The following is a 13683-nucleotide window of genomic DNA, read 5'->3' on the forward strand; positions in this document are numbered from 1 at the left end:
CCTCAAACAAATCTAGAAAACTTTTCCCATTTATTTTCCCATTTTTTCTAATATTTTCTTAATAAAAAAAAATGAATAAAAATATTAAAAAGAAAAAATCTCCCTTCCGCAGAGCTTGAAAAAGGAGATCGATTGCAGCGAGGACGACAGCAGCAGTCACAGTAGACACATGCAACAGCGTTCGGCATCAGCTGGCGGCGGCCTGGGCGGCGACCTTGACTACCGCGCCTCCCACGAGTCGGTAAGTGCATCACTTCACTTTCACCCTATAGCCCCTGGCCCTGCCCCTTTTTACAAACAAGCCCCAGACCCCCAAAATTCGAAGCGCCCTGTCAAAATTCTAGTCCCAAGTCCCTAGAACTGCCAAAAAAAAAAAAAGAGATCCCGTTCAGTGAATGCTTTTGCTGCTTCGATAGGCAAGGTTTAAAAATAAAAGAGAAAAATTAAAAAAAAAAAATTAAAATTCGAGATCTCCAAGAAGAAGATATCTGTGATCCCACAATCTGGCTCGATCCGACTCACTGTCTATTTTGTACACATATATATATCTCTATCTTAAGTATTATCTCTATATCTCTCTGTCTGTTCTTACATATATATGTACATATATATATATATATGTATGCAGCCTTTATATACCACTATATTATATAAAGAAATAAAAACAAATGCAAAAAAAAAAACAAAATGAAAACAAAACCAAAACTCAACATATATTTTTGCTCTTCGTCGTGTTCTTTGTCTATGAATTTTTTATACTTACATATATATATCCAATATCCTATAAATATATATATATATCTTATCCTATATCTATGCCCTATATATATATACATATATATATGAATATCAAGTTGTTTTTTTTTCTTCCTCCCCAAGAAACCCCCCCCCAAAAGAAAGTCAAGTTTTTCATTTTTTCTCTCTCTCTGTTTAGTTAAAAAAAAAAAAAAGTAATTCCTTAAAAATAAATCCAGTGTTAGTTGTTCAGTTTCATAGCTTTATATATACTCTCTCCTATATATAAATATATATATATATTTTGTTTAATGTGTAGCGCTCTCTCTCTATCTATCTATCTATCTCTGTGTCTGTCTCACTATCTCTCTCTCTACCTCTAGCTCTATCTCTCTCTCTATAACTGTCTAACTGTATATCTGTCTATCGATAAATGTCCGTGTAATTTTTTTTGTTAGTTTTTCCAAACCAATCTATGTATGTATGTAATCAATGTTGTTGTTGTTCCTATTGTCGCATATTTGTGTACATACGTATGTATAAATATTCCCCCAATTATCCACCCACTATGCCAGCCACACACCCCCTAGAACATACACCCTCTCGCACAGTTTTGTTGGTATTTTTTCACTTTTTTTTTTTTTAATTTTATTTTTGGTTTAAAAACCTTGCCACATTTTCTTGTTCTATTTCTATTTCCGTTTCCCGCTCCACTTGCCACACATACCCGTCCATTTCCGTTTGCAATTTTGTCACCTTTGCCCCAAACCACCTCCTTCCCCGCTCCTCCTTGGGTATTATTTATTTACTGACCATGTTCTAGTCCTTTTTTTCAATTATTTTATAGTTTTTTAAATTTATTTTTTTTTGTTGCTGTTGCTATTGATGTTGTTGTTGTTGTTGCAGTTGCATGTTTACGAGACTATAATTCTCAATAGAAAGAACCATTGTCCACCAGGTGATCAAAAATATGTAAAAATTTATTAAAAAAAAAAAAAGAGGTTACAATAGAAGACTAGGGGGAGTATGTAGTAATACCTACTATTAAGGAAAAAAATTAAAATAATATACATAAAATAAAATCCATCAAAATCCTCTGTTTAATTCTCAAAAGAAATATGAATAAAACTTAATGAGAGGTACCCCCTAGCCATTATTTTCTAGCTTTGAGTATCCAGCCCTGTTGTCCTGCCATGTCCTGAGTCCTGTGTCCTCTGTCCTGTGCCCTGTGTGTGTTATATAAATAAAATAAAAACCAAATCAAATATTCAAATCAAACAATGAGAAAAATTGTCGCATGTTGCAACAGGACGAAAAAGGACCCACAAAAAAAAGGATAACAAAATACAGGCAAAAGGAAGAAAAGTATAGGGAAATTGTGTGATGCACCCTAGGCACCCTGGGGCTGGGCGTTTGGCTCGATATTCAATTTATTTCTGGTCCCCCCCCCCTCCTATATAGTCCTTTTCCTTTTCTCGGGTGTCTCTCTCTCTGCCACTAATTTTGGCTCGCATTCAAAATGAATGTAATGCATACTTTCGGGGCGGCAAGCACAACTGTACCACCTGACTACTCTGCCACGCAAAACACTTGGCTTCCGGCGAATATATATATTTTGCATTACATTTTTTGTAGAACGAGTGAGGAGGGGGTAGAGGAGGGATAAAGCCAAAAAAAAGTTAGAAAAACAGGCAGCCCTACCAAGCATAGAAAAGGCAAAGGAAACATGAGTAGCCACTGTCGTTTTTCTTATGCCCGCTTTTCCCCACTTTTTGTGCAGCAAGGGGGAAAAGTCCCTAAAAAAAAAGGATATATATAAAAATATATATGTATATATATATATGCTTGAAAAAACGCACTTTGTTGCAACGGTTGACGAGTTTAAAAAGAGATGTGGGTGCTGGGGGAGGCGTAGGATGGGCATGACAGGCCCCAGATGGACCTAGCCAACGGAAATGTTGTCAAAAAAAAGCCAAAAAAAAGCATAAAAACTGAGAAATTAAAATTCAAGTTGCACAGTGTTGACTTGCCGGAGGCCAGCCCCCCCTTTTACGAGTTTAAAAAAATAAAAGAACTTCTTCTCCCACAAGACTTGCATATTAACTTTAAGACTTGATCAGTTTAGTAAATTATTTAAGGACTTTAGAATGTCGTCTAGATGGCAACCCTGGGCTGGCAGGAGACGCACATGCATAAATTCAAATAAAAATTTATCCAAAAAAAAATAAGAAAAAAGCAAGAATGCTGGCAAAAAGAAAGGCAGCCCAAAAGAAGGCAACAAAAAAGTGGCAGCCGCCTCGAGTTTTCAGTCGGACGTTGACGTTGCAGAACATGCACCCCCCCAGGGGCGTTTCTACTCATCCAACAAGGGGGATATACATACTACGTTTTTAAACTTAAAAACTAAATATTTTATAGCTTAATTAAATATCCTAAATATTTCGAATAAAACTCCTATTCATGTGGCAAGTCATGTGGCCACTACGCCACTGCCTTGCTGCAAAGGGGCTGCAATTCGTTGACTCTGATGTATTCCGGGCCTCTTGTAGGCCTCTCCAAGCCATTGCCGCATAATAAATACTTTTGCTTTTACACTTTCTTTTTTTTTTTTTTTGTTGCTGCCAACCTTCTGCCCCACCCCCTCCTCGCCCCCTCTAGCTGGGCTGAAAACGAGGGAAATGATTATAACGACTGCAATCCAAGAGTCGGGGGTTGCAGAAACAAAACCAAAACAAAAATCAACGCACAAAACCAACAACTTTTGCTTTCTTTTTCTTTTTCTACACCGAGCACACTCTTACACTCACACACACACACACAGACATACTCACACACACACACATGAGTATTTAATTTTGAAACAAATGCGTTGGTTCTTGTTTTTTTTGGTTCTGCTCTTCATAGCATTTTTTTCATAGCATACCTTTGGGCTGGCCCTGTCGCCGCTGCTGTGCTTGCATTTTACTCTATATGAGTGTCCTTCCTTCCCCACCATCACCCCTCCTGCTATTGCACCTTGCCTTACCCTTGACGGGACGCCCCCCTCCCTTGATGCCGGGCCTCTGTCAGCGATTTGCGTTGTTTGTTTTCCGTCTACATTGCGTATGCGTAATATGTGAGCACTCCCACAGTCGAGGGGGAGACTCTAGGGCAGGGTTCACTAATTTCCAAGAAAATGTATTTGTTATTCACTTAAATATGGTTAGTGGATAGGTTTTCTGGAGTTTCTTAGGAGGGTTTCTCTTTTGGACACACCAGGGCGTATGAGTTATGTGCATAATTCATATGGAATTGAGGTTAAGTTTCCTGGTTTTAAAAATGGTTCTTAAAATTCTTAAAGTTTGCTTTAAGTTTGTATGAGAGTTTTTCAGAGGGCTTTTGAGGCTAGCTAACCCTAGACACCATGGCGTATGAGTAATGCTTATAATAACATTATCTGTTTATTTATAAAATAGACTTTCAAGTTGCTTTAGATGACGAAATAAATAAAATAAAGCCCAAATAATAATTATAATCAATTGAAAATGGATATAAGTTATAGAAAGCATTTTGTTGTATACCTTTTGCTAGGTATATATCTTGCTTTTCCCAAACATCAAGGCATATGAGTAATAATAATAATTTAAAAAAAAATGAGGCTCAGATTTTTGGTTTCATAATTAGGTTAACATTAGGTTTCATAATTTTTATCATTTTCTATAATTTTGAATTTTATAACATCTTTTTTGAAAAGTCTCGAAAGGTCTTTTTTCTAGGCAACATGGCGTATGAGTAATGTTATCTCTGAAGAAGACAGATAACTTAGATGGAAATAACGTTAATCTATAACGATTAACAAATATACTAAAATATCATTTAAATAATATTATTAATATGATATATTATATTCATAGTTATATGAGTTGAATTGAGTTGTTAGACACCATTGCGTATACGTGATGCAAATTTTAAAAGATATAATTTTAGGTTTTTACATAAAAATAGATCTTTATATAGAACCAATAAATAAATATATTTTATTTAAAATTAAAATAACTTAAAAAAAAAGCTTTTTTGCTTCTTTTTATGGTTTTTTTTTCCCAGAAACCATGGCGTATGAGCAATGTAATTTATTTTAAATTAAAGAACTGTTAGATTCTGACGGATAGAAATAAACTTCCATTTCAGAAATTCATTAAAGATTAAAAAAGTTTTGAAAATGAGTTTTTGAAGGCTCTTTAAGTTTACTTTCCCAGACAACACGGCGTATGAGTAATGCAATTGTATGACAAACGAATGGGGAATTTTACTGTTTTGAGGAAATAGAATTATATTTTCGATTAGGAAATGCGTGTAAGATTGATAAAAGTTATAAAATTATTTGGTTTTCATGGATTTTAAGGGTAAATCTCCTAGAAAACAGTGCGTATGAGTAATAGGAGTTCTGAACATCAAGAAACACGCTGATGAAGTGCAAGGAAATAGTTAAATATAAATAAATAAACTTGGTAAATGAAAAGACAATTAATTCAAAAATACCTTAAAATATCTTTCACTAGGTACCCCCAAACCAAACCCCAACCAAACATTTCCAGACCTATTATTGCCACCGCCATTGTGCAGCGCTGCGATGCTACTGCGGATATCCACCACATGGCATACATATATATTTTTAATATTTTTATTCGGAGGCTTTTGCACAACTTTTGACTGAATGCATTTAGGTATTGCTCTGCTGTGCTGCCACAGCTCCCCCACCCCTACCCGGTCTGTCAGCACTCTAAGCCCGCCATCAATGCCTGGCAACTGTCAATCATGCAATGCACAAAAAAACCGCAAAAAAAATTATATTTTTGTGCGGCAGTGGCAGTGGCAGCGGCACCGGCAGCGGAAATCCAAGCAAATAAACAAAAAATATTAAAAACCAAACCAAAAAAAAAAACATAAAAATAATAAAGAAATGCAAAAAAAAAATTTCTGGCAAAACGCAACAAATGCCAAAGCGAAAATATATTGCATTGGGTGGGTTGCAAGTACACACACCACCCCCCGCGAACCATCCAGCTCACCCCACCCCCTCACGCACATTGCACATTTTGTGCTGCAGCTGCTGCGTCGGCTGCTGCGTCGACTTCGCTGCCCGGGCATTGTAATCAGCGCTCGATGCCGCGCGCTGCGTTGATTGCAAAGTTTTTCAAGTGCTTTTTGGTGGGCTGCCCCTGCCACCCTGCCACGCCCCCTCTCCTCTTCTAGAATCATCAGATTTTGGCTTAAACAAGAGCCTGCTGTGGGTGGTTGTGGGGGTTCCAAATAGAAAGCGGCCAACTGCTAATAGCCGGGCTTTAAAAGGTCATCACTTGGTTTTTGGTAATTTTTAGAAAAAGGACTAAGGCTAGACTAGATTTTTAAATTTTTTTATTAGCAGTTTCAGTTTTTGTAAGGTATGTTTTTAAATTTTATATAATTTTTAGCAAAACAAAGATAAATATTTAGAATTCCGTATTTGGTATTTAAAAACTTAACAAAGTTTTTGGAGAGCTTTAGGGCCACTTTAGAAAATAAAATAAATCAACTTAATTAAGCAGTATTTAATATTTAAAAGTTCATAAATTTCAATATTTGGAATAAATTAAAAAAAAAAATTTAAAAAAACAATTAGATATTAGAAGAATATTCACTAATTTAGAAGTAATCAGAAGAATTATTAGAACAATAATTACAAAAAAAGCAATAGAATGAGAAGAAAGAAGAATAATTAGAAGAATATAAATGTAAAAAATTCGTATAAAAAAAAAATTAAGAGAAAAACAATATTTAGAAGAGAAAAAATGAGAAGAAAAGTAGAAAGAAAAAGAAGACTATGAAAAATAAATGACCAAAAGAACAAAAATTAGGTATACCAATAATAGGAACAATAAAATGAAAATCTTCATTTAAAAGCCCTTATTAAGAACAGCAATGGTTTCCCTTTCCAAATGCCTCCAACTTGAAATATATGTTTCCCATTCCAAGCACAAATGCATCAAAATATTACAATAAAATATATTACAAAAAAATATTCCGAAAAAAAGGAAATGAAAATAAACAAATAAATGCATCGAAAAGAGCAGAGATTGCCGTTCTCCAAAAAAAAGGACATCCAATGCGGGAATGGGAATACAAATAATACACATCCACGAGCCAAGGACCTGCTCCCCCTCCAAGCAGAAAAGCCAAACAAATACACATCAATGCCAGCGTGGAGGAGGTACCTCCTCTCCACTTTCAATTGCCAACTTTTCAGAAAAAAAAGAAATTATAACAATACATAATAATTTGTGGAAAAATATTACGAAAAAAGGAGCGTAGCGAAATATTTGAAATAGTCGCTTCCGCATGGAGGCTCCAAGCCCCGAAAACCTCCAGCCCCCAAGCCACTCCATGCGCTTTTCTATGAGCTTCCGCCATATTTGCCAGATGCGTTATATGCGTCATCTATTGCGTCTATTTTTTTGATTGCCATGAAAGGACCTTCAAAAAAATATATATCCTCCACGTACATACATATATTTAAAAAAAGGAAAATAATTAAGCGCGCCAAATGCAAACAAACGGGCAAAAATATATATATATGTGTATTTTTATAGTAATGGGGCGGGGGCGAGTGCAGCTTAAAAAGGCAAGGCAGACCCGAATCCGAACCCGAACCCAAGAGAGAGTTTTCATTAAAAATTTGCTTTTATTAAAATGATGAAGGAAGGCAACCAGGATGGTTGGAGGATAGCAGCCAGCACGCAGAGGTTGAGGGTCGAGGTTGAGTTTGAGTTTGGGTTTCGGGTTTGGCAGTTAAAATGGAGTAGCACGGAGTGGAGTGCCTCCGAGTGGATGCTTCTGTGGGGTAGGGGCCTAAAGCCCTGCAAAACGGCATCAACAAGAAGAAAAAGGCCGACGACCGTCGTCGAAAAAGAATACGATTTTCAGCCAAAAACCAAACCAAACCAAGACCCAAAACCAAAAAACCAAAACCAAGTAGTGCCAAAGGGGCAACCAGACGCACATCGATCGATATTTGATTATTATTGCTGCGACGACGACACCACCGATGACTATAATCACGATGAGGCTGATGAAGCTACTGGCAATGATGATGATGATGGTAATGATGGGAATAATGGATGACGTGGCCAGGACTCAAGACGTTCATGTTGGTTATGAGTGCAGTTTGAGAAAAAAAAGGGACTTAAGATAATATAACTATACTTTATACTGAATTCTCTACTGGGATCTTGAACAGTAAGACTTTAAAGAAAATAAATAAGAAGAGTCTAGAAGAGCCATATGAAAGAGTTTCTCATTATATCATAAAAAAAATCATATAATAGGTCTAGGTTCTATCCAAAAATATCTAGATTTTTTTATCTGTTGCTATAAAATATTAGCAGGATATTTGGATAGCTATAGAACAATATCATAATGGAACAATAGTTTATATTCGTAGGCTATATTTTAGACAAGAATAGATTTATAATATTACCATCAACTGTTTGAAGACCTCTATTTAAGACCTCCTTTGGGAGACCTCCTCAAAGGCTCCTTTAAGCCCCCCATAAAGGCTTTTAAAAACCTCTCTCTCAATATTTCAAAAAGATTTCAATCTTTTTTGGAATTTTTTGAATTTAACAGACTATTTGGAGTAAAAAATGTGTTATTTTTATTTGTCAAGATATTTTAAAATATTACGTATATTTTCTTAGATTTTATAAAGATCTTTAAATTTTGGTATCTCTAAAATTGTATTTGAGATTTTTGTTCAAGATTTTAAAGGCCTTATAAACTAAACTTTCTTACCAAAAATCCAAGCCACAAAAGCTTAAGAGCCTACTAGTTTTTCCAAGTGCATGTCGCAGGACATTAAAAACCAAAGAAATATGGAAAGAGCACTAAAAGCCAAAGGACACTGGGCGGCGTACGTACAGTGCGTCTGCTACTTTTGGGGGAAAATCAGAAGAAACGGGCCAAGAAACAAGGACCAAAGACCAAAGACCTAGGACCAAGGACCACATAATCACTTCCATTAGACTCGAAGCTAATGGGCTCATTGAACTCTTCTCCAAAAATCGAATCAGTTCAACGACTGTGTTTACTTTTTTTTTGTCCGAAAATTCCTTCGTAATGTTTGGTTTCGATTTTTTTTTAGTAGATTTTTCTTTACGTTTTTTTTAATTTTTTTTTTTGTGGTGGTGGCGATAGCGATAGTGGTGGTGACCCAAATCTGGTTGGACCCTGCACTACTGGGGTTATTCAATAATCCGCCGCTCGGGCCACCAAAAACTGCAATTTGCCTAATGGAAAGTTTGTTTATTTTTTTTTTTGTATTTTTTTTGTTTGTTGTGTTGGCTTGTTGGTTGCCTTCAGAAATCACGCAACATCAGTGGATGTAAGTTAGTGGTGCATCGGGCTAGTTATCTCTTTCCGTTTCTCGTTTTTTTTTTACTTTTATTTTTTTTTTGTTTGCCCTTTAAAGCTAAGCCCAAAAAAAAGTAGCCTTAAAAAGCCTCGTCATGTTGGGAATTTATGGGAAAAGTTTTACTCACTGGTTGGTTGAAGAACCTCAACCATTAATCAGTGGAGGTCCTTAAATAAATTATTGGTCTTATTATCCAAACAACTGCAACAACAATACTCTGCATAAGCCATCTTATTTTTTAATAAAATAGTCTTAAGTTTGAAGTTTTTTAAAAAAATATAAATATTTCACCTTTTTACCTCCTTTACACTGGAAACAATTACATCCCATTATCACCTCTAGTAGACTTTATTCTAAGCATGTTTCATTTACATTTGATTTTTAAGTTTTAAATAAAATCCATCAAAACGATACCCAGACACCCCAGCAAACATTTTGGCAAAACTCTACAAAAAAAAAGGAAATTATAAAAAATAAAACTATAAATATATACTTTTTATTTTGCGCTTTGTGAACCAAAAAAAAATCGATAATCAAAATTGAAACCGAAAAACCCAAAAAGAAAAAAAGTAACCAAGAAAATGAATGTAAATGAGAACAAAATTCGTTGCACAAAATTTGGACTATGCCCCCCCACCTATTTCTATATATTTTTGTACAAAGATATATGGTTATATATTTATATATACGATCCACCCGTTGATCCCCCCCAGTACCCCAATAATAAAACTAATATTTTGCTTTCCTTTGCATTAAAATTAGCTGAGCAGAAATAATTTATTACAGATTATTTTTTTTTTTTTAATTTTTTTAACTCAAAGCTAAACTTGTAAATGTAATAATATTTTGCTAACTAACGTGTTGTCTTTGTCTCGCTCTCGCTCTCGCTATCTGTATCACTGTGTGTATTATCCTGTTTCTCTTGCTCTCTCCCTATTTGTCTCTTTCTATCTGTCTATCTATCTCTCTCTCTGCCTCTATCTATATATAAATATTATTAATGTGTCAAACTGTGTGTTGTGCTTTTAATATGTTAATTAATCCAATACGAAAAAACGGAACAAAATATAAAAAAATATTTAAAAAAAAAAAGAAAAAGAAACAAATTCTCCATCGAATAAAACAAGAGAGGGGTCCAGATCTGAACGTTGTGCAATTGATAAACTAAATATATATACCATAGTATATATATATATACATAAAATGCAAATCAAATAATCGTACTAAAGCGCTTTTGGTGTTTTTTAAGCTACATAAATACAAGAAAAAAAATAGAAACAATTACTATATAAAAACAAAAAAAAAACAAAAGAAAAGAGAATTCAATTTTCAAATAATAATGAAAACTAAAAAAAAATATAATTGAGGACTAAATCGAACATCAACACTCTCACACACATCCACACCTCACACTCACACTCACGCATACAATACATACAACACACACACTATATACACTATATACCATACTATTATACTATTTTATCATCGATATATATGTATTATCTAAATGTGGAACGCTTTACCATAAATCGTTCGTTCGTTGTTCGTTTATGTAAATGGTAAATGTGTGTGTTCTATTTTTTCATAAACTAAATGTCTTTCATTTCTCTCTAAAATAAATACATTTTTTTTATTTGTTTAAATTTCTATGATTTAATCATTTCTTAAAGTGTATGGTATGATTTTGTTTTAGAACTGTTTTTTATTTCATTTTTTAAACTCTAAAAAAATACATTTAGCCAGTTTTTTTTAAATCCAAACTTAATCTGGCGTTTATTTAATATTTAAATGTGTCACTTGTTTAATGTAGTCTCATAAACATTGCACTTTTAATATTTTTTTTTATTAAAAACATTAAATAAACTTCATACTTCATAGAAGCTCAAAAAAAAATTAAAATTCATTTTATTCATTATTAAAAAATCATTAAAAAATTCATAAAAAAATGAATAACATTTCTAAAATTACTGTTTCTTCCTCTAATTAATTAATTTTATTGAGTTCTATTTTTTTGTTCAATTTTGGCAAGTTTTTCTTTTAATATTTATTTTTTAAACATTTTTTTTATAATTTTGCTAAAATAATGTAATACCATACTCTAAGCTGTGATTGTCTGTCTCTTTTTCACTCTCTTTTTAAATCGATGTTGTTGGCGAACGTTGTGTGTTTTCGTTTCTTTCTTACTCGTTTCTCGTTACTCGTTCTTGTTTCTCGTTCTCGTTTCTCGCTCTCGTTTCTTCCATTTGATTTCCTTCTTTTTCCAACTCTAACTCTTTTTTAATCAAATAATCCAACTCGCTCTGTCTGTCTCTCTCTCTATCTCTCTCTCTATATATCTTTCTATCTCTGTCGTTAAATTTTTTGTGTTTACTATATAAAATCTACTCGTATGTATACATAATATATGCCTTTGTTCCTTTCATATCATTTATCGTTGTTGTGCTCTCTCTCTCTCTATTCAATCAAGTAATTACAAAATATTCAAATCCGAACATTTGCGGATCGAAAGGCAATATATATCCTTAATATGTCTGTTTGTATGTGTGTGTGTCTGCTAGAGTGTGTGTGTGTGAGGGAGTGAGTAATACATATATATTGATTTTTTGAACTAAATGTTGTGTGATAATCCCCGATATACCATTTGGCATATTTTGTGTATATGTATAAGAGTGACGATCTATATTTCCCTAGGTATACATATATAGAACCCACATATACATACATATACGTACGTATAAGTTAATGTATACCTACTTACCTAGCTACATACCTGTACTGTGCCACCTTAAACTTAAGATTATGGAAGTTCGATCACTTTCCCGAGAGGACTACTAAATGTTTTTAATGCGCAGATTTCTTGGCTCTCCCAGAGTGACCAAAAGACTAGAAAAAAACGAATTCCTTGTGGCATTATATAACTTTTTTTCTCATTTGTTTATGATTTTTTTTTATGATTACTTGATTCCGTCGACCCGTTTCCCTTTCTTACTTACTTACTTACTTGCCTTTTGTTGCACCTTTTTTGTTTTTCGTTGTGCCACACATTAAAAAAAAATGAAAAAAAAATATATGAAAAAGACATTTTGAAAAAAAAAGGACAAACACATATAATAAGTGAAACAAAATATTGATTGATTTGTTTAATACTTATTTTGATTTCAAATATTATATATATTCAAGACATTGTCAAGAAGTTGATCTGCGTTTTTTGAACATGGCTGTGCTGAATGAACATTTCCTGTGACTTGTACTTATTATACTCATTTTTGTTCAGAGTCGATGTACTTTATTATTTTTGTTGTTTTTTTTTCTTCTTTTGTTTATTTCGTTTTTTTTTTATATTTTTTTGTTAATTTTTTATAACCATCATGAAAGAAAAGTGCGGCGTATGCAGGCAAAAGTGGAAAAACTTCTTGAAAATAGTTAAGCGCAGATTTTCTAATTTTATTTATTTTCTTTGATTTGATTTCTAAATTATGTTTGTTTATATTTTTATATTTTTCCAAAAAAAAAAAAAAGACAAAATCCAACACACAAAATTCAAAATTCAAAAACAAAAAACACGATTTGGCCCCCAATCCCCGAAAAAAAATGAAACTAAAAATCAGTAAATTTGATTAAAATTTTTACTGAAATTTGTTTTCTCCAATCCAACCGACCAACACGAACAAAAAAAATATAAAATTATTTACGTTTTTTTTATTGTTTTGTTGTATTCAAAATTTTATACTTTTTGTTTAAGCATTTATGGATGATATTTCTGTACAGATCTGGATTATTTAATTGTTGATTTTTTATTTTTGTGCGCAACACTCATTGGCTTTTAAAATTCCAAAATTTTTAAACTAAAATTTATTTGAAATTTTTAACATTCTTTCGACCTTTTATTGTTGTTGTTGCCAAGCGAATAAAAAATCAATAAGCCCAAAAATAAAAAAACCCACAAAATTTTTATTCAGTTCAAGTACGAAAAATAATAATACTGTTCAACCAAAATTCTAAACTCGAAAATTTCAAAACTTTTGAAAAGCGTACCGCGTTCCGAACTTGATCAAGACTTTTGATCAAACAAAAAAAAAAAACAACAGAAACAAAACAATTTTTTAACAATAAGTTTACACAACAAAAAAAAAAAAAAACTATTTTACAAAACGAAGAAAAAAAAACACAAAAAGCTTAATGTAAAACCAAAATCAAAATGGAAAGCAATGAAAAGCTTTATCAATACTTAACGTACGATTATGCGACGTTTTTCGAACAACGCCCAAACAAAAATCGAAATTCAACTTCTTGAAAATATACAAAAAAAAAAATGGAATAATTACCAAAAACAAAAAAAAAAAACAATAAACAAATGAAAAACAAACGAAAAATACACAACGAAAGTCAAATGCTGAAACCCCCTCTTGTTTTTTTGGCATTCATCCAGCGGTTTGAGACACTATCGTAAAAACAAAAAAAAAATATTTAAACTAAAAAAAAGCGAAGGAGTCCAGACTAGGGGTTTCGAACCCGAGTCT

The 13683-nt window shown here is 33.1% G+C and overlaps 1 protein-coding gene across 6 annotated transcripts in view; it reads left to right on the forward strand.

Annotated features, from left to right (window-relative positions):
* The window catches only part of mamo (maternal gene required for meiosis), a 148276-nt gene that overhangs the window by 112135 nt on the left and 22458 nt on the right, over nt 1-13683 (forward strand). For all 6 annotated transcript variants that reach the window (XM_043212896.2, XM_043212898.2, XM_070283130.1 and 3 more), the window contains one exon: nt 113-241. In XM_043212896.2, coding sequence (XP_043068831.1) covers nt 113-241 — 129 coding nt within the window. The remainder of the gene's footprint in view (nt 1-112; nt 242-13683) is intronic.

Source organism: Drosophila bipectinata, chromosome XR (assembly GCF_030179905.1).
Source record: "Drosophila bipectinata strain 14024-0381.07 chromosome XR, DbipHiC1v2, whole genome shotgun sequence".
NCBI classification, from domain to species: domain Eukaryota; kingdom Metazoa; phylum Arthropoda; class Insecta; order Diptera; family Drosophilidae; genus Drosophila; species Drosophila bipectinata.